This window comes from Pelophylax lessonae (assembly GCF_965119305.1).
Source record: "Pelophylax lessonae genome assembly, chromosome: 3".
Taxonomy (NCBI): Eukaryota; Metazoa; Chordata; class Amphibia; order Anura; family Ranidae; genus Pelophylax; species Pelophylax lessonae.
Genome location: NC_138770.1, coordinates 626,513,364 through 626,534,389, shown reverse-complemented (window position 1 = coordinate 626,534,389; position 21,026 = coordinate 626,513,364). Strand labels below are relative to the sequence as shown.

Here is a 21,026-nt window from a genome sequence, read left to right as displayed (position 1 = left end):
TCATGAAGGGTCTAATGATATAGCACCACACGATGTGGTGAGTTTAGCAATGTAAAAACTACATAGGATCGAAAGATGGGGAGTAAAACCTATTCACATTGTGGTACTCACCCCTCCAGGGTCACAGCGCCACGGCTTCCCCAGCTTCTCCTCCCGGCTAACCTGGTCTACTTTAGATCCGCCTCCTTTCCTGATTGGCCAGGAGGAGAAGACGGAAACTTATAGGGAATATTGATTTGCTAGTTTCACAAGTGGGTGGCTTCACTGCATCCCAAGCCCAATCTTTTTCAACCTCAGGCTCTAATCCTGTTCTTAAAAAAAAACTCATAGAAAGCTGAGTCCAGCGCCCCACATGCAAACTAGGGGGTGGCTGCCACTGCGCATATGAGAAATATAGTAGTAAGTCTATAGAAGTCTAGTCAAAAGTCACTCGGCTACGGGAGACTTAGGGATTGATTTACTAAAATGTACTTAAAAAGTGCAAAATCTGGGGGGTGGAGGAACTTGACTGGCCTGCCCTCAACCTGATAGAACACCTTTGTGATGACTTAGTAAGGAGACTGTGAGCCAGGCTTCTCTCCAACATCAGTGCCTGACCTCACAAATGCACTTCTGGAAGAATGGTCAAACATTCCCATAAACACACTCCTAAATCTTGCCAGAAGAATTGAAGTTGTTATAGCTGCAAAGGGTGGGCCAACTCAATATTGAATCCTATGGTCTAAGACTGGGATGCCATTAAAGTTCATGTAAAGGCAGGCTTCCTAATACTTTTGGTAATATAGTGTGTGTGTGTGTGTGTATAGAGTGTATAGAGAGTTAGAGTGGAGACTGTAAGCCAGGCCTTCTCATTCAAAATCAGTGCCTGACCTCACAAATACGCTTCTGGAAGAATGGTCAAACATTCCCGTTAGACACATTCCTAAACCTTGTGGACAGCCTTCCCAGAAGAGTTGAAGCTGTTATAGCTGCAAAGGGTGGACAATATATATATATATATATACATATAATTATAAATAACTTTATTTTTCCTTTTTTATAAGTGATCACATACTCTCTGTTCTCAGCTGCATTAAGGGGGCTCAAAAAGCTTGGGGAGGAAAAACAGCAGCACACTGGTCGTCCCAGTGAATGGCGGTAAAGGTTAAAATTTTATTTTGTTAGCATTTCATATTTAGAATGACAACTACATGACAGTTTCACTTCATGATTCAGTTACTGCATTTGGAACCTGGAACATAAATATGTCAAAATAATCAAACATTACTGACCTCATCCACATTTTCAAAGGCATTGATGACATCATACGGCAAACAGGACAAGAGATCGATGACAAACCATGTCTTCAAGTAGTTCATTCGTATTAACTTTGGGTCCGAAATGACTTCCCCAGCGGGCCCAACAAAGGTTGTGTGAAAATTAAGCACAATGTCCACCAGAAATATGACATCCACAATACTGTCCACCACCAGCCAGGCCACGTTGTTCTGTTTGGTTTTGAAGGAGACATTGTAAGGGACTAGAATAGCAGTGTAAAACGTTAATATCAAGATGACCCAATCCCAGGTGGTTTTAAAAACACAATAATGAAGAATGATATGAGGAGGGGTCTTCGGGGCTTCTTGTTTGTATTGCGGAAGAATCTCCGAACCGAGCTGCAGCACCTAGAAGATAAAATGGATAATGGTAAAATATTGCACTGGACTTATTTTCACCAATATAATCTACTTTGTGGGCCAATCACCATCCACCAACTCTATCATATACTGTAAGAGGAAGGGAAGTAAGTCACATCCTCCTCCATACCCCGAGATAATGGATATTTTATTTTCTCCTTGAGGCTAAAGGGAGTGGTGAGGGATATATCAGTAAAAATATCAGCAGCATTGTATAGATTACCTAGAGATGCCTGAACATACCTTTGACAACTTACAGATTCATAGGATGCTGTACTTTGTAAATACGAGAAAGAGGAGAAAACCTCCCAGTGGGACTTTTGAAGTCCCACTGGGGGGTTTTCTTCTCTTTCATCAATTAATCGGGATGTGGTCTCACTACTAAACTCCTTATTCCCCCAACCAGCCCCTTATCTACTTTGTAAATACCAACTTGGCCAACCCCTCCAGCCTCCTCGACCTACATTGGTCAGTGGGATCATCTGTCGTAGTTACAGACCAGTAATGAGAGGCAGGAGGAGGCAGGTTGAAACTTGACCTAGGCACCACAGATGTAATTAGCTCCCACATAAATAAAGACCGCGAACCTATCCCGACCCTTTTACCCCAACGAAACGAAATAGCCACCATGACACCATTTTGGAGTAAAAATTGGCCGTAGTGGCCATTTATTACCCAATGACCAAATAAAATAAACATTCCTTAAACAGGAACAAAATAAACTAATACAATAACAATGCTGATCTTTGGAGGCCCCAAGTATCAAGTATCCACTTTGCTATCTGCGTAACTACTTACACGGTCCCCAGCCATACCACGCCGGCTCGGGGACAGCCTCAAAATTCTGCAGATACCTCTCAGTTTAGCTTACCAGTTAACCCACCATTAACTGGCCTTCCACAGGGGACTCCATACCTCAGATGGGTCCCCATATATGATAATCACAGCAGATTTTAATACGGCTCCAAAGACCCCAACCGCCAGGTCAAGTTTACCACCTAAAGAAGAACTGATCAATACAGGGTTGGGCGGGCAGGAATGTTCTTCCTCCACATGGCTTCTTCACCGGATACCAGAAAGTTTATTGACCCTCCTACCAGACCCTCAGCAGACCCTCCCCTACTGAAACCCACCAATCCAGCAAGGGACAAAAACCATTTTCTTTCTTTCCTTTCAACATTAACCCTCTCTTTCCCTGATTACCCTGTCATGCTAGCCCTACTTGCTTTTTTTGCTTCAGGAACATTTACACAATAAAGCACCTTGGGTCATAGGGCTCCTAAGGTGCTATGGATGATTACATAAAGAGTAACCACACTTTTGTTGAGAAAAAAATAAATAAACAATTCCCTCTGGGTTATCAATGCCCATTGAAGGGAGCTTAGCAAACTTTGTAGGAGATTTCTACCTTTTGTTGCTCTGAAGAAATAGCTGTTTGTTTTACAATGTCCTTTGAGGACTGATCCTGAATGGGAGGGTCTGGTTCATTATAATCGCCTGGTGCACTCTCAGTGTTCCAATGAGGAAAACTGCATTGTCTGCATCACTTTAGAAATATTAAACCCTTAGGGAGCATCTCACCAAAACTGAATTTTTTGCCAAAAGTTTGTCTTGCATCTTAGTGCAGACTTCTGGGAAAATCAGTGAGCCAATCACACAAGCAGGAAATTACATTTCTGGAGACGTTCTATACACCAACGGAAATTTACAGAAAATTACAGGGGCTGCAGATTGAAAAGGAAAGGCAATTTTAAATAACATTATATTACATGATATGCCCTGTATAGCAAATAATGCTATATTATATTAGTATATTTGTGCTGTTACACCAATATGTAAGATATAATGCATAGTTATGGTAAAGTCTATATATTTGGTCATTATCCTGCCATCTTGTGGTTATTTTGGTTGTTGCACTTGCCATTCTGTTTTTCCTTCTGTGTTCCTTCCTGTCCCCTCCCATTGATGATGTGTTTCCTGTTCCCGTTTCTTTATGCTTGTGGGGATAGAGATGGCCACATCTGTCTAGGCCTTTCACACAATCTGCTCCCATCCAGGAAAACTTTACCATGTTTTGACCTGCAGATACCATTTTCAATCATCTACCACATTTTGTTGTCTGCTATACCTATTGCTTGCAAAAAAAACCTATGTGGATGGAAAGAAACGGTGTCTGGTGAATTCAGCTATCTGAAAACGATTATCCGAGGTGATTGTATCTGCTTATACAGGCCAGGGATAGATCTCAGCAAGGGATAAGTCACTATTACAACAATTGGAGTCAGAAAAATATTGCTGTTAGTTTTTTTTTTCGCTATATTTTTTATTTTATTTTTTTAGGAAAGTTGAGTTACTCTTTAAGATACATTCAGGCATTCTTAGGCACATCCAATACCTCCTGCTGCCAACAGACACACTAGTGTTTACTGTGGGACATGTTTATTCTGACCATATCCTTTCGCCATTATGAAGATTGTATATATTTAGTGCAAATAAAAGTAAAAGGTGAAGAGCAGACATGGTACAAAATCATGTGTAAACCTATGGGAAATGTTTTAACACAATTTTATGAAGGTGGCCACAGGCCCCCCTATCCCTAAATTATATACCTTTTTAGAAATGTATTTTTCAAAAACATTGTTTTACAAATACAGATTTAATACAGAGAGCAGGTTCTCTTTCTGTTACTAAACTTTCTCTGAAGTTTCCTAAAAACCATGTGAGGGTAGGAAGAGGAGTCACTCCTCTGACTCATTTAGTTTTGTGTATAAAGTTCAGCTTGAGTTACTGAGCTTAACAACAGGCTTTATTGTGTAAAGTAGGTAAGATCACTCAGGAAAACATAGAAAAAAAAAACCCTGCCCTCCAACTTCTGGTGGAAAATGAAAATATTACATTTTCATATTCAACATTTTATACTTACCTTTCTACAAGCAAATAACGCTTTGTAATGTTATTAAACAAAATAAAACATATTCAAAATCATTATTTAGCCCTCTTTAAAGAGCTGTGAATGATGCCTATTTTTCATATTTTACTTAGCGAGGTAAACAGATGTAGATTAATCAGGTCTATAAAGAACATTCTAAATTCTCTCTAGAATAATCTATGCCAATTTATACTGCTCTAAAAGCCTTTCTCGCTAATGACCCCAACCTAATACTGATCTATAAGCAGACATGCACTCTTATGAGTTTGTATGGGGAACTAAGATCTTGCAAACTGTAAACAGTCAATATCTCATTAATCTGAATAATGGCATAATCAATTGGATAAAGAGCCGCATACATTTTACATGATGTATTGAAATGTGGTCTTGTGATTTGTGCTGCACATAATACAGAGAGATCTGTGCAGTGTTTATTGTATTCAGGGCTGCAGTTGGCCCAAGGCAAAGCTGGAATGAGATATTAGGGTGCCCAAAGCAAGAGTGGGAAAAACCCCCACATCTTCCCCCCTTAGAGGATAATTAAATAGAGAGATATAGATAGAGTAGATAGATAGATAATAAATAGAAAAGAAAGAAAATAAATATAGATAGATAGATACAGTATCTCACGAAAGTGAGTACACCCCTCACATTTTTGTAAAATGTTTTATTATATCTTTTCATGTGAACAACACTGAAGAAATGACACTTTACTACAATGTAAAGTAGTGAGTGTACAGCTTGTATAACAGTGCAAATTTTCTGTCCCCTCAAAATAATTCAACACACAGCCATTAATGTCTAACTGCAACAAAAGTGAGTACACCCCTAAGTGAAAATGTCCAAATTGGACCCAAATTGTCAATATTTTGTGTGGTAACCATTATTTTCCAGCACTGTCTTAACCCTCTTGGGCATGGAGTTCACCAGAGCTTCACAGGTTACCACTGGAGTTCTCTTCCACTCCTCCATGACGACATCACGGAGCTGGTGGATGTTAGAGACCTTGCGCTCCTCCACCTTCCGTTTGAGGATGCCCCACAGATGCTCAATAGGGTTTAGGTCTGGAGACATGCTTGGCCAGTCCATCACCTTTACCCTCAGCTTCTTTAGCAAGGCAGTGGTTGTATTGGAGATGTGTTTGGGATCGTTATCATGTTGGAATACTGCGCTGCGGTCCAGCCTCCGAAGGGAGGGGATCATGCTCTGCTTCAGTATGTCACATTATATGTAGCCATTCATGGTTCCCTCAATGAACAGTAGCTTCCCAGTGTCGGCAAGACTCATGCAGCCCCAGACCATGACACTCCCACCACCATGCTTGACTGTAGGCAAGACACACTTGTCTTTGTACTCCCCACCTGGTTGCCACAACACACGGTTGACACCATCTGGACCAAATAAGTTTATCTTGGTCTCATCAGACATCAGGACATGGTTACAGTAATCCATGTCCTTAGTCTTCTTGTCTTCAACAAACTGTTTGCGGACTTTCTTGTGCATTATCTTTAGAAGAGACTTCCTTTTGGGACGACATCCATGCAGACCAATTTGATGCAGTGTGCGGCGTATGGTCTGAGCACTGACAGGTTGACCCCCCACCTCTTCAACCTCTGCAGCACTAATACGTCTATTTCCCAAAAACAACCTCTGCATATGACGCTGAGCACGTGCACTCAATCTCTTAGGTTGACCATGGTGAGGCCTGTTCTGAGTGGAATCTGCCCTGTTCAGCCGCTGGTCTTCTTATATACTAGGCCATCTTTATGTAGAACAACCATTCTTTTTTCAGATCCATAGAGAGTTCTTTGCCATGAGGTACCATGTTGAACTTCCAGTTACCAGTATGAGGGAGTGAGAGTGATAACACCAAATTTAACACACCTGAGACCTTGTAACACTTACGAGTCACATGACACCGGGGAGGGAAAATGGGTATTTGGGCCCAATTTGGACTTTTACACTTGAGGGTGTACTCACTTTTGTTGCCAGTGGTTTATAAATTAATGGCTGTGTGTTGAGTTATTTTGAGGGGACAGCAAATTTACACTGTTATATAAGCTGTACACTCACTACTTTACAATGTAGCAAAGTGTCATTTCTTCAGTGTTGTCACATGAAAAGATATAATAAAATATTTACAAAAATGTGAGGGGTGTACTCACTTTTGTGAGAAACTGTAGATTAAGATGCAGAGGGACATTGTTTTTCTGTATTTGATGTGTTTGAAACGCACATCAAACACCAGTCAGCAAAACCCCATTGACTTCAAAAGAGTAGAATCCTGTAGAATAGTATACAGTTCAAAGGCTGTGTATGACCTGCTTTGCATTTTAGCGAATGCAACAAGTCCTAGTGAGGTGTTTGAACTGCAGGCAAAGCAGGTCAAACGCTGAGTTTGACAAGAATGCTTATCAACATCAGCCCTTGAAACCCAGGATTAATTACAACCAAGGACACTATCTGCATGGAGTATGTATGGTAGGTTAATTCTGTAATCATTATGAGCATTGGTTGGCTGCCTTTATTTCAATGTTCTGAAAGTGACTTTTCTTTGGTCTAGCAGCAGGGTGCCTCCTCCTTAAAGAGGAAGTAAAACGCGCCAAATTTTATTTTTTAAAAACAAAAATCCTGCAAAGTAAGGGCATATTGAGCTACTATGCAACACATAATAGCACATAATGAAATACTTACCTTAGAACAAAGCCCTGCACCACCGCGCTGTGAGCTCTGACAGAAGCTTGCATCTTCATCTGGTCCTCCTTCTGGGTTTGTGTCCTCTGACCGTCTGATTTGCCGCACCGCAATGACGTCACTCCCGCGCATGCGCACAGGAGTGACAGGCCACGGCACGGAGCTCTGAAGAGATGGCACAGGTATACCATCCTCTCAGAGCACATGTGTCAGGGACATCAGCAGCTGCTTGAAGTGTGAATATATCCTAAACTGTGAAGGTTTAGGAGATATTCATAGTACCTGGAGGTAAGCCTTATATGCCATTATAGGCTTAGCTGTAGGTACAAGCCTACAGAATAGGTTTACTTGCACTTTAACAGCAGGTGATGGTGATCTGAGAGGAGGTAGAATGAAGTCAACCTCTTTCTTCACCTCTGTTACCCTCCTGATCTCAGCTTCACTTACTACAGAAAGAAGTTGCTACTAAAAATATAAGTCGAACTGCTGCTTAGCTGCATTTTGGTTTGTGCTTGCTACATCGGATCTCAGCAGTGGCTTAGGGCAAGGATGAGGTTATGGGATACTATCAAGTTTCATTAAGAAATTACGAATTTGCGGTTGGTACCCTGGTGTGTGCCTTGAACATTCTGGAAGCTTTAGACTGATGTTATCATGAGTAGAATCAATGGCTTGTATGAGTTAATGTTAGAAGCCTGTAATGCTCCTGTTCCATGGCAGCTGCTGGTCTCATTCCAGCTTCCTGGTTTTGGCTGAGCTGCATTGTCCTGTCTGACTGTCCATCTGCAGGGTGAATAATGTAGAGACAGCCTCTGGGTGGAGACCAAACCTGTTTTAAGCCTGCCTAGCCCTTAGTGTCATGCTTGTAGTAGTGTTTGCAACACATGCTTCGACCTTCCTGTTTGCTTGCTTTAATGCCTTGTTACTGTAACTTAGCCTTTGCCTTCACTTGATCCCTGCCCTGACTTCTAGTTTAGATTCCCCTGTTATCAACCTTGGATTGAACTTGGACTAATCTTGACCCAGACTACCCTTTCAACGTTGCCTGCCTTGAACCCGGACTGCCATTGGACCACTCTGCCTGTCTGACAATCACAAATGCCTTTTTGCTGGGCTTAGCCTGCACCTGCCCTGGTGTGGTAGCCAGGCACTATAGCATTGTGTATAAGACCTGGGGCAACTGAGTACCGGTAGGTCTGCTTGCCTTTTGGGAAGGGGGTTTGCTATAGGTGAAGAACGAAGAGCCAGCCATAGTGCCTGGCCATCAACACTATGGGCAGGCGTGACAGCTAATGGAGATGGTTGGACATGAGAAGTTTTATCACACACTGGAACAATGTGAAGAGTCTTCTGATACCCTACTGTTGGTGGAGGGGGAATGTAGATGAAAAGGTCTTTCCAGTGATATTATATATATATATATATATATATATATATATATATATATATATATATATATACACATTATATTTGTATAAAACATTATTTGAGTCCACATTGATTAACATGGGCATCCACAGAACTTTTGAGGGGGCATCATTTTAAGGTCACCCATGCTCCACCCCTTTTTTCCCCCCTAGACCCCCCTTTAGAGCAGGCCAGGCCAGGATCCCCCATAGATCCCCCTTTAGAGCAGGCCAGGGTCCCCCATAGATCCCCCTTTAGAGCAGGCCAGGGTCCCCACAGATCCCTCTTTAGTCTTACCTTTTCACCTATATTCCCCGTGCTGCCAGGTTTTCCTGCACCACCAGGTACTCCAGGCTCTCCCTTCAAAGAAAATAATATATTTAGCCAATATGACCCCTTTAAAAGCAGGCAAGGATCCCCATAGATCCCCTTTAGAGCAGAACAGGGTCCCCATAGATCCCCCTTTAGAGCAGGCCAGGCCAGGGTCCCCCATAGATCCCCTTAAGAGCAGGGTCCCCATAGATCTCCCTTTAGAGCAGGCCAGGGTCAGTAGGCCAGTAGACCTTTTTTGGTCATGTACCGGCTGCCGTACACACAGGCCAAATATCGGTCGCTTTCTATTAAACAGGCCGATGCCACCTGATATTTGGCCCCTTTACATGGGCTATTTTGTTTTTTTTTTATTAAAATAATTACAGTGCCATTATCCATATACAGAATGAGAAGGTATGTATAATGTATATTAAACAGTGTGTGTTTAGTATCACTTCAAGGGACTACAATTAGAACATGATTGCATTATTTCTATTTTAAGAATTACTTTAGGGCTCCGTAGTACAAAGCTTCACCCCAGACATCCATAAATCCCACCTAAATGTGATCATGTTTAAAAAAATCTACAACTCTGTTAAGCCACACACCCTTCGGACTCAATACTAAGACTACTACCCAGCAGAATGGCCTTCAGGAGGTTTGTCTTCTGCAGATCCCTACAATAATAATGAATCAAAGCAGCAATTTTGTACATTAGTCAATCAGGTACTCAATTTAACTGGTTTAATTTCTTTTATAAAGTGCTTATTAACAAAAAAACAAGACAATCCATTAAGTGTGGACATAATACACGGTATGAAGGATATAATCAGGGTAACATATTGTCAAACAATGTCATTTACAAACCACTATAAAAAAAAAGCAGTATCAAAATATAGGGGCTGAGGCTGCATATGAGGCCTGTAAGACTATCCAGTGCAACTGGTAATGTTCGTCTACAAGAGAAAGTTTAGCATACTGGCTTTAAGGACCACAGATGAAAAATGGCATACAGTCGGCAAAGCATGAAAACGTAAGAAAAAAAAAAAGGAAATTCAGATGGGAAAAAGGGTCCGTAAACCCCATGTGGGCCATGGTAATTGGTTTAAAGTTGTTATAAACTTTAATCTTTGCCTTGTGCCTATAGGTAAGCCTATAATAAGCTACTCGTGCACCGGTTAGTAGATATTTATGTAGCCCCCTCCTAGGTAGGTGCTGGGAAAAGCATAGTTTTGCTCTGCCTGCTTATCAGGGGAGCCATATCAGTAGTTAGGCCTGTTACATGTGTTCAAGTGTGATTCCCTTGGTCTGAGGGATTGTCCCCACTATATCCAATAGGGGAGCCTGTTGGTGTAATGTTCCGGTACCTTTGGTACCCTAAATTACACTTTCCACAAGTGTATGCGCCCCACCATTTACTTTTGGAAAGGTGCGCATACACCTTTAAGACTGGAGCTGTCATCACCCAGCGCCGGACTAGATGGCTATTTAAAGCGCCGGTTCTCACTCACATGTGTTCGTTCAAACACCCTTACCTGGATGCTAACCTTGCTTGAAGCTTCCATGCTTGCAAGCTTACTTCGCTGACGGAACCTCGCTGCGCTGATCCCTGTATCCCGCTATTGGATCATCCGCCTCTCCTGAACCACCCTTCGGCTGTATCGCTAATAGTGCTAAGTACCCCGCAGGGGAATTCTCTATAAACTTATACTAAGCTTACACTATCTAGCTCTGCATAGTAAAGACTGTTTATCACATCTGCATAACTAGATTGCTAGCTCTTGAGACTACTGCTACTTTTCTGCACTGGGTTGATCTCTTTTGTATGTCCACCTGCTATTCTATCATCTGCTATCATACAACATTGCTAAACCTTCCTGCATCCATCTGCTACTGTCTCACCTTCAAGTGTCTATCACCTACCACCTCCACTCAACCTATCCCTCAACCTTCATCATTGTGTTACCACATACATAGAGTCACTCTAGGAACCAGTTTGCTAATTGTGTGTATTTACTGGCTGAAATAAGACCTTCCACACATGATGAGTCATTGAGGTTGGGAATGGTATCTCAGCATATCTCTTACATGACTACTGACGTGGAACTATTTCTGCAGCTGAAAATCCACACCATATAAGAAACGCAGGAGCGTTACAGATTGAACGAACCAAAAAATGGATTCAGCAGAAATAACCACTCAGGTGACACAATTAAAACAGCAAGTATCTGCGTTAATACACGCACTTGCTGAATTAAAAGAAGACAATCAGGCTCTGTCGCAGCAGGTAATTAGACTGACACAACTTACCTCTGCTCAGTCCCCTGAACCCAAGATAAATCCCCCTTTGGTATTTACAGGCGATCGCAAAAAATTTCGCGAATTTAAAAACGCATGTGAGTTACTATTTTTGCTAAAACCTCGTACCTACCTTACTGATCACATTAAGGTTTGTACTATTATTTCTTACCTATCAAACGATCCTCGAGCCTGGGCAGATTCTCTTTTTGAGAAAAACGACCCGCTTCTCAACTCCTATGCCTTGTTCCTGGCAGAGCTCACTAGCCTATATGATGACCCCAATGGGCAGAGTACTGCTGATCTTCAGTTAAGATCCTTGAAACAAGGAAGGAGGCCTGTAGAAGACTTTGTCGCAGAGTTCAAGAGATGGACCCTTGATTCAGAATGGAATGATGCATCTCTGAAAACCCAATTTAGGCTTGGCCTATCAGAAAACGTTAAGGACGAGCTCGCCCGAGCGGATCTGCCAAAAACCCTGGATGCACTAATACAACTCAGTATTACCATAGATAGAAGACTACGAGAAAGAAAGGCTGAAAAGATGGGAATGCCATTATCCGTTTCCTCTCGGAGTCTGGCCGTTGACCCCGTTCCTATGGAGATAGGAACCATACGCCCACCGCTATCAACTATGGAAAAAGCCAAAAGACAAAATGAAAATCTCTGCTTGTACTGTGCATCCCCGGATCACAAGATAAACGTCTGTCCCCTAGTCAACAAAAAGAAGGGTGAGTGTTCACATGTCTCCCTAGGAGGATTGACAACTTCATTCACTAACCCCTACATTTCTGTTTTTTTGACATTACAGTGGGACCAGAACAGGATTACTACTAAAGCCATGATTGACACAGGATCTTGTGGAAATTATATGGATATATGTTTTGCTGCTTTAAATAAAATTCCTATTATTTCTAAACTCAAACCTGTCTCAGTAAGTCTTATTACCGGTGTTCCGTTATCCTCTGGTCCGATCACCGATCAGACACAAGCACTTCTAGTCACTATTAACGAGTCTCATAGGGAGACTTCTACCTTCGATTTAATACCATCACCCCACTTTCCCATTGTGTTGGGACTTCACTGGTTGCACACACACCAACCAACCATAGATTGGAAGAAACGGTCCTTGACCTTCCCTTCTTGTTATTGCGAGGAAACGTGTAACCTCCCGTTTTCCGGGAAGATTCTGTCTGTGGTGACAGATGAGATTGCACCACTATGTTATCAGGATCTTTCTGAGGTTTTTCTTGAGAAAAATGCTCAAGCATTACCTCCTCATCGAGACTATGATTGTAGCATTGATCTACTCCCAAATAGCAAATTGCCGTTCGGTCATGTTTATCCTCTTTCACAGGATGAACTTGCCCATCTCAAAACCTATTTGGATGAGAACTTGGAAAAAGGTTTTATTAGACCTTCCACTTCTTCCACAGCAGCAGGACTCTTTTTTGTTCGCAATAAAGATTCAAGTCTCAGACCTATCATCGACTACAGGAAATTGAATGCTATCACAATAAAAGATCGCTATCCTCTACCGCTTATCCCTGAGCTCATTGAGCAGGTGCGTGGAGCTACCTATTTTTCAAAATCAGACCTGAAAGGAGCATACAATCTCATTCGAATCCGTGATGGACACGAGTGGAAGACTGCATTCAGAACTAGATACGGATTGTTCGAATATCTTGTGATGCCATTCGGCCTATGCAATGCCCCTGCAGTTTTCCAACGATTTATAAACGATATTTTTAAAGGCTTACTAGATGTCTGTGTTGTGGTATATCTGGACGATATACTTATATATTCACGGACCCTGTCTTAACACATAAGACATGTAAGACTTGTATTATCGAGATTGCTTGCACATAATCTTTATGTGAAGCTGAAGAAATGCTTGTTCCATAAAGATGAGGTACTCTTTCTAGGCTACATCATATCCAAAACAGGAATCGAGATGGACATGAGTAAAATATCCTGCATTCAGGATTGGCCTACACCAACTACACGCAAGGCTCTACAGCGATTCCTGGGATTTTCAAATTTCTACAGGAAGTTCATAAAAAACTTTTCTGCTATTGTGAGACCCCTCACACAGCTCACTAGCATAAAAATACCATTTAAATGGTCAGAAGAAGCAAATAAGGCTTTCCACTTGTTAAAGACAAGGTTTACTTCCGCTCCCATATTACGCCATCCAGACCCATCCCTCCAATACATTCTGGAGGTAGATGCGTCAAACATGGCAGTAGGAGCAATACTCTCCCAACGACCTACCCACACTTCACCACTTCATCCAGTCACTTTTTTTTCTAAATCCCTGAGCAGTCCCGAGATAAATTACCCCGTGGGTGAAAAGGAACTGCTTGCTATAAAATTGGCTCTGGAGAATTGGCGACATTTACTCGAAGGCACCCAACTACCAATAATTATATACACGGACCATAAAAACCTCCAATATCTTCAGACTAGCAAAACTCTCTCGCATCGACAGGTACGATGGTCACTATTCTTTCTAAGGTTTAACTTCCTAGTGACCTACACACCTGCAGATAAGAACAAAAAGGCGGATGCACTATCACGACTAACTGAAGAAAACTACTTTGAAATCCCTTCCGTTCCTATAATACCTCACAAACGCATTATTGGAGTTGTCCGTTCCTTAAAGGAAGAGGTTCTGCATGGTATAAGTTTGGATTCACCCCCACCACAACTAAATACTGATGCAGAAGGCTTCCTCTACTACAACGACAAACTTTACATACCACCTACCCTACGCACCAAGATCTTGGAATTATCGCATGATGTGCCTATGGCAGGACATATGGGTATGACAAAGACTTTCAATTTGATTTCTCGACAATTCTGGTGGCCTGACATGAAAACATCTATACAAAAATTCGTCTCTTCATGCAATGTCTGTGCCAGGTCCAAAATTGACACTACGAGACCATCCGGTCTACTATGCAGTCTACCAATACCCCAAACTCCATGGGAGGTTTTGTCATTGGACTTCATCGCAGAATTGCCTCCTTCCAAAGGATTTAATACCATCTTGGTGTCAGTGGACCATCTGACAAAGATGGCACATTTCATTGCTATTCGCAGACTACCTTCGTCCAAACAAACGGCAGAACTCCTGATGAAACATGTCTTCAGATTACATGGTATCCCAAAAACTCTTCTGTCTGACCGTGGATCCCAATTTATTTCTAAATTCTGGCAAGAACTATGTCACATACTACGGATTGAGCGGAAGCTCACTTCTCCTTACCATCCGCAGACCAACGGACAGACTGAAAGAGTCAACCAATGCATCGAGCAGTATTTACGTTGTTACACTTCTTACCAACAGGATGATTGGTTGGATCTTCTCCCCCTGGCAGAATTTGCCTACAACAACGCAACTCACAGTACAACCAAGCAGAGTCCGTTCTACTTGAACTATGGGTTCCATCCCTCTATTCTCCCTCCACGCATCCTTCCTTCAAATAACCCAGTAGCCTCAGACTATCTTACCCAAATAAAGGATTCTCTGGGTTTACTAAATACTACCATTGCACACGCTCACAGTCAACAAAAGAAGTACTATGATCTTCGTAGAAGACCTTCTCCACAGTATACTATCGGGGACCTCGTTTGGCTCTCAACAAAAAACTTGAGACTGAAGATCCCTAGCAAAAAGCTTGGACCTCTGTTCTTGGGACCTTTCCCAATCAAGAAACTTATTGGAAAAGCTGCAGTGCAGCTTACATTGCCAATGGACCTAAAAATCCATCCCATTTTCCATGTGTCGCTACTAAAACCCCATGTTCCGGACCAAGGAATAAGGCCTAATATTCCACCTCCCCCTCCTGTACAAGTTGAAGGTGGAGAAGAATACGAGATAAAAGAGATTCTGGATTCTCGTATCTACAGAAGAAGACTTCAGTACTTGGTTAGATGGAAGAACTATGGGCCCCAAGACGACACCTGGCTAAACACCTCTGACATACATGCCCCTAGATTAATCCGCAATTTTCATGCGAGATACCCAGACAAATCAGCTCCAGAGGCCTTCAGGAGCAGGCCTTAAGGGGGGGGGGTATTGTAATGTTCCGGTACCTTTGGTACCCTAAATTACACTTTCCACAAGTGTATGCGCCCCACCATTTACTTTTGGAAAGGTGCGCATACACCTTTAAGACTGGAGCTGTCATCACCCAGCGCCGGACTAGATGGCTATTTAAAGCGCCGGTTCTCACTCACATGTGTTCGTTCAAACACCCTTACCTGGATGCTAACCTTGCTTGAAGCTTCCATGCTTGCAAGCTTACTTCGCTGACGGAACCTCGCTGCGCTGATCCCTGTATCCCGCTATTGGATCATCCGCCTCTCCTGAACCACCCTTCGGCTGTATCGCTAATAGTGCTAAGTACCCCGCAGGGGAATTCTCTATAAACTTATACTAAGCTTACACTATCTAGCTCTGCATAGTAAAGACTGTTTATCACATCTGCATAACTAGATTGCTAGCTCTTGAGACTACTGCTACTTTTCTGCACTGGGTTGATCTCTTTTGTATGTCCACCTGCTATTCTATCATCTGCTATCATACAACATTGCTAAACCTTCCTGCATCCATCTGCTACTGTCTCACCTTCAAGTGTCTATCACCTACCACCTCCACTCAACCTATCCCTCAACCTTCATCATTGTGTTACCACATACATAGAGTCACTCTAGGAACCAGTTTGCTAATTGTGTGTATTTACTGGCTGAAATAAGACCTTCCACACATGATGAGTCATTGAGGTTGGGAATGGTATCTCAGCATATCTCTTACATGACTACTGACGTGGAACTATTTCTGCAGCTGAAAATCCACACCATATAAGAAACGCAGGAGCGTTACAGTTGGACAGTGAAGGAAACCCAGCCAGTGACACGCAGGCTTTTGTGGCTGTCCCAGTGGGAGGGCAAAACAGTGGTGCATCCTGGGATGGGTCATAAAAGCCAAGGGCAGATGTGACAGGGCGTCTTTGGGTGGGAAGCAGAGTCCCAGGAGGAGGGTGGCGGCTGTCTCTCTCCCGTCAGTAAGGAAGGTGGTCACAAGCAGTCAGCCTAGTGGACCAGAAGTGTGGGGCTGAGCTGTGAGGTCCAGAGGAAGCTGACTGTGGAGCAGTGGTAGAGCATCCTGCGGAAAAACAGTGTCCGTGAGTACCAGGGAGCTTGCCAGGGGTCTGCCCAGGAATAGGACCACTCCATGGAGAGTCAGTGGACAGGAGCCAGCACACACAGCGAGTAAGAAAGGGGGTGCCAAGTTAGACCCTAAGAGAAACCTAAAATATAGTTTACCTTTGAAGCTTCACCTCAGTGGCAAAGTGAAGCAGTGGCCTTGCGGCACACACTGTAGTTAGATGTCCTCAGAAATTGTGCATAGTTACTAGGGATGCACCGATCCGACTTTTTTGGACCCGATACCGATATCTGGCGTTGTGAAATTGCTGATACCGATACCGGAACCGATCCGGAGCTACACACAAAGCAAGCGGCTGCAGTACAGAGCAAAGCGTCTGCTTCATGTGTACGGCTCCTCCATTCACAGGCGGAGTGCATCTGATATCACTCCGCCTGTGAGCCGGACCTATTCAGTAAGTAGCGGCTCCCATCCCATACTACTACTGCACCTAGTAAGGGATGGCTGAGCCATTACCAAGCAAAAACCGGATCGCCCAGTGGATCGGTCAATGTTACCGATCCCCCGATCCATCTAAAATGGCTGTATCGGCGCCGATATCCGATCCGAATATCGGAACGGTGCATCCCTAATAGTTACTAAGTTGGAGTATCCCACTCATCCCTTCGCCCATCCCAGTTCCAAATAAAATACAAAAAAACAAATCCCCTGGACTGTTCATTGACTGAGCCGAGGACTTAAAGTGATATGTTTAACAGACTGTTGCTATGGGTAACCCAGGGGAATCCATTCTCAGCAGCTCCCAAGGGGGCAGTGCTACATTTACTATATAAGCAGCCCATGATGTCATCAGCGCATGCGCTCTAAAGGAATGGCTCCCCTGCGCATGCGCGGGGGTGACATCACCGCAGCTCCGGCCAGTCACACAGCCGGAGTCCCTGGACCCGGAAGGAAGACAAGTGAAGATAAAAGCGGCCTCCAGCGATGACAGCTCATCGCTGGAATGCTTCGCTTTCAGGTAAGTTTCACAAAAGGTGCTAGTATGCGATGCATTTAAACATTTAGACATTTAATTTCCAGCCTCTCATTTCCCACTAAAGAATTAAGCAAATGTCCTTTATAGCACTCATCAATATATACACCAATCAGACATAACAAAATGACCAAATACAGGTAAATTGAATAACATTGATTATCTCATTGCAATGGTACCTGAAAGTGGGTGGAATAAATTTGACAGCAAGTGAACACTGTAGCTCAGATTGCTGTGAAAATGAATGCTGGTTCTGAAAAAAAGGTGTCAGAACACACAGTGCATTGCAGTCTGTTACATATAGGGGTACATAGCCGCAGACCAGTTAGGCCCATGCTAACCCATGTCCACAGCTTAAAGCGCCTACAATGGGCACGCAAGCATCACAACTGAATCATGGAGCAATGGGAGAAGGTCTCTTCGAACTAATGACTTGTCTTCCAAATGCTCCACAGCATCTGTGGTAGAAAAACAAGTCTGATCCAAAGAGGTGCACCTTGCAACTTACAGGACCTAAAGGATCTGCTACTGAATGCTTGGTGCCAAATACCACAGCCCGCCTTTGGAGGTCTAGTGAGCCCATGCCCTAAAGGGTTTAGGGCTGTTTTGACAGCAAAATGGGGACCTACTCAATATTAGGCGGGTGGTCATAATGTTATGGCTGATCAGTGTAAATATATATATGTATATGTGTATATATATATATATATATATATATATATATATATATATATATACAGTATCTAGTACACCCCTCACTTTTTTGTATTTTATTCTATCTTTTCATGTGACAACACTGAAGAAATGACACTTTGCTACAATGTAAAATAGTGAGTGTACAGCTTGTATAACAGTGTAAATTTTCTGTCCCCTCAAAATAACTTAACACACAGCCATTAATGTCTAAACCGCTGGCAACAAAAGTGAATACACCCCTCAGTTAAAGTGTCCAAATTTGGCCCAAAGTGTCAATATTTTGTGTGGCCACCATTATTTTCCTGCACTGCCTTAACCCTCTTGGGCATGGAGTTCACCAGAGCTTCACAGTTTGCCACTGGAATCCCCTTCCACTCCTCCATGACGACATCACAGAAATGGTTGATGTTAGAGAACTTACGCTCCTCCAACTTTCGTTTGTTTGGGGTCGTTATCATGACTGCGGCCCAGTCTCCGAAACGATGGGATCATGCTCTGCTTCAGTATGTGACAGTACATGTTGCCATTCATGGTTCCCTCAATGAACTGCAGCTCCCCAGTGCTGGCAGCACTCATGCAGCCCCAGACCATGACACTCCCACCACCATGCTTGACTGTAGGCAAGACACACTTGTCTTTGTACTCCCCACCTGATTGCCGCCACACGCGATTGACACTATCTGAACCAAATACGTTTGTTTTGGTCTCCTCAGACCACAGGACATGGTTCCAGTAATCCATGTCCTTTGTCTGCCTGTCTTCAGCAAACTGTTTGCGAGCTTTCTTGTGCATCATCTTTAGAAGAGGCTTCCTTCTGGGACGACAGCCATGCAGACCAATTTGATGCAGTGTGTGGCGTATGGTCTGAGCACTGACAGGCTGACCTCCCACCTCTTCAACCTTTGCAGCAATGCTGGCAGCACTCATAAGTCTATTTCCCAAAGACAACCTCTGGATATGACGCTGAGCATGTGCACTCTTTGGTCGACCATGGCGAGGCCTGTTCTGAGTGGAACCTGTCCTGTTAAACCGATGTATGGTCTTGGCCACCATACTGCAGCTCAGTTTCAAGGTCTTGGCAATCTTCTTATAGCCTAGGCCATCTTTACGTAGAGCAACAATTCCTTTTTTCTGATCCTCAGAGAATTCTTTGCCATGAGGTGCCATGTTGAACTTCCAGTGACCGGTATGAGAGAGTGAGAGCGATAACACCAAATTTAACACACTTGCTCCCCATTCACACCTGAGGCCTTGTAACACTAACGAGTCACATGACACCAGGGAGGGAAAATGGCTAATTGCACCCAATTTGGATATTTTCACTTAGGGGTGTACTCACATTTGTTGCCAGCAGTTTAGACATTAATGGCTGTCTGTTGAGTAATTTTGAGGGGACAGCAAATTTACACTGTTATACAAGCTGCACACTCACGACTTTACATTGTAGCAAAGTGTAATTTCTTCAGTGTTGTCACATTATAAGATATAATAAAATATTTACAAAAATGCAAGGGGTGTACTCACTTTTGTGAGACACTGTATATATATATAGTGCATCCGGAAAGTATTCACAGAGCTTAATTTTTTCCAAATTTTGTTATGTTTCAGCCTTATTCCAAAATGGATTAAATTCATTATTTATCTCAAAGTTCTACAAACAATACCCCATAATGACAACCTGAAAGAAATTTGTTTGAAATCTTTGAAAATGTATTTAAAATAAAAATGAAGTAAATCCTATGTACATAAGTAGATACGATAGGAGGGGCAAAGTGGGACTTTAAAGGTGCAAATGATGGAGAAAAATCTGGATTCTCATAAAAAATCACATTTTATTATACATGAAGGACAAAAGACATAACAGACAATACTTCAAAATGGTAAAAGCACAAGAAAGCACTCGATTATGTCAATGGCGAAACATGTAGAGTTGACATAATCGAGTGCTTTCTTGTGCTTTTACCATTTTAAAGTATTGTCTGTTATGTCTTTTGTCCTTCATGTATAATAAAATGTGATTTTTTATGAGAATCCAGATTTTTCTCCATCATTTGCACCTTTAAAGTCCCACTTTGCCCCTCCTATCGTATCTACCTATATTCAGGGATGTGGTGCCTCTAACTTTTCTCATCTCTGGCAATATATTTAAAAGAATTCTATGTACATAAGTATTCAAAGCCTTTGCTCAATACTTTGTTGAAGCACCTTTGGCAACAATTACAGTCTCAAGTCTTTTTGAGTATGATGCTACAAGCTTGGCATACCTATTTTTGGGCAGTTTCTTTGCAGGACCTCTCAAGCGCCATTAGGTTGGATGAGGAGCGTCAGTGCGCAGCCATTTTATGATCTCTCGAGAGATGTTCATTCTGGTTCAAGTCTGGATTCTGGCTGGGCCACTCAAGGACATTAACATAGTTGTACTGTAGCCACTCCTTTGTTATCTTGGCCGTGTGTTTAGGGTTGTTGTCCTGTTGGAAGATGAACCTTCACCCTCTGGTGCAGGTTTTCAAGGATGTCTCTGTACATTGCTGCATTCATCTTTCCCTCAATCCTGATTAGTCTCCCAGTTCCTTTCCACTAACAAAACAGCCCCACAACATGATGCTGCCACCACCATGCTTCACTGTAGGGATGGTATTGGCCAGGTGATGAGCAGTGCCTGGTTTCCTGCAGACATGATGCTTGCCATTCAGGCCCAAGAGTTTATTCTTTGTTTCATCAGACCAGAGAATTTTGTTTCTCACGGTCTGTGAGTCCTTCAGGTGCATTTTGGCAAGCTCCAGGTGGGCTGTCGTGTGCCTTTTA

The 21,026-nt window shown here is 42.8% G+C and overlaps 1 protein-coding gene across 3 annotated transcripts in view; it reads right to left on the bottom strand.

Annotated features, from left to right (window-relative positions):
* The window catches only part of KCNH1 (potassium voltage-gated channel subfamily H member 1), a 529,531-nt gene that overhangs the window by 409,441 nt on the left and 99,064 nt on the right, over positions 1 to 21,026 (bottom strand). For all 3 annotated transcript variants that reach the window (XM_082249762.1, XM_082249763.1, XM_082249764.1), the window contains one exon: positions 1,272 to 1,664. In XM_082249762.1, the coding sequence (XP_082105888.1) occupies positions 1,272 to 1,664 (393 nt within the window). The remainder of the gene's footprint in view (positions 1 to 1,271; positions 1,665 to 21,026) is intronic.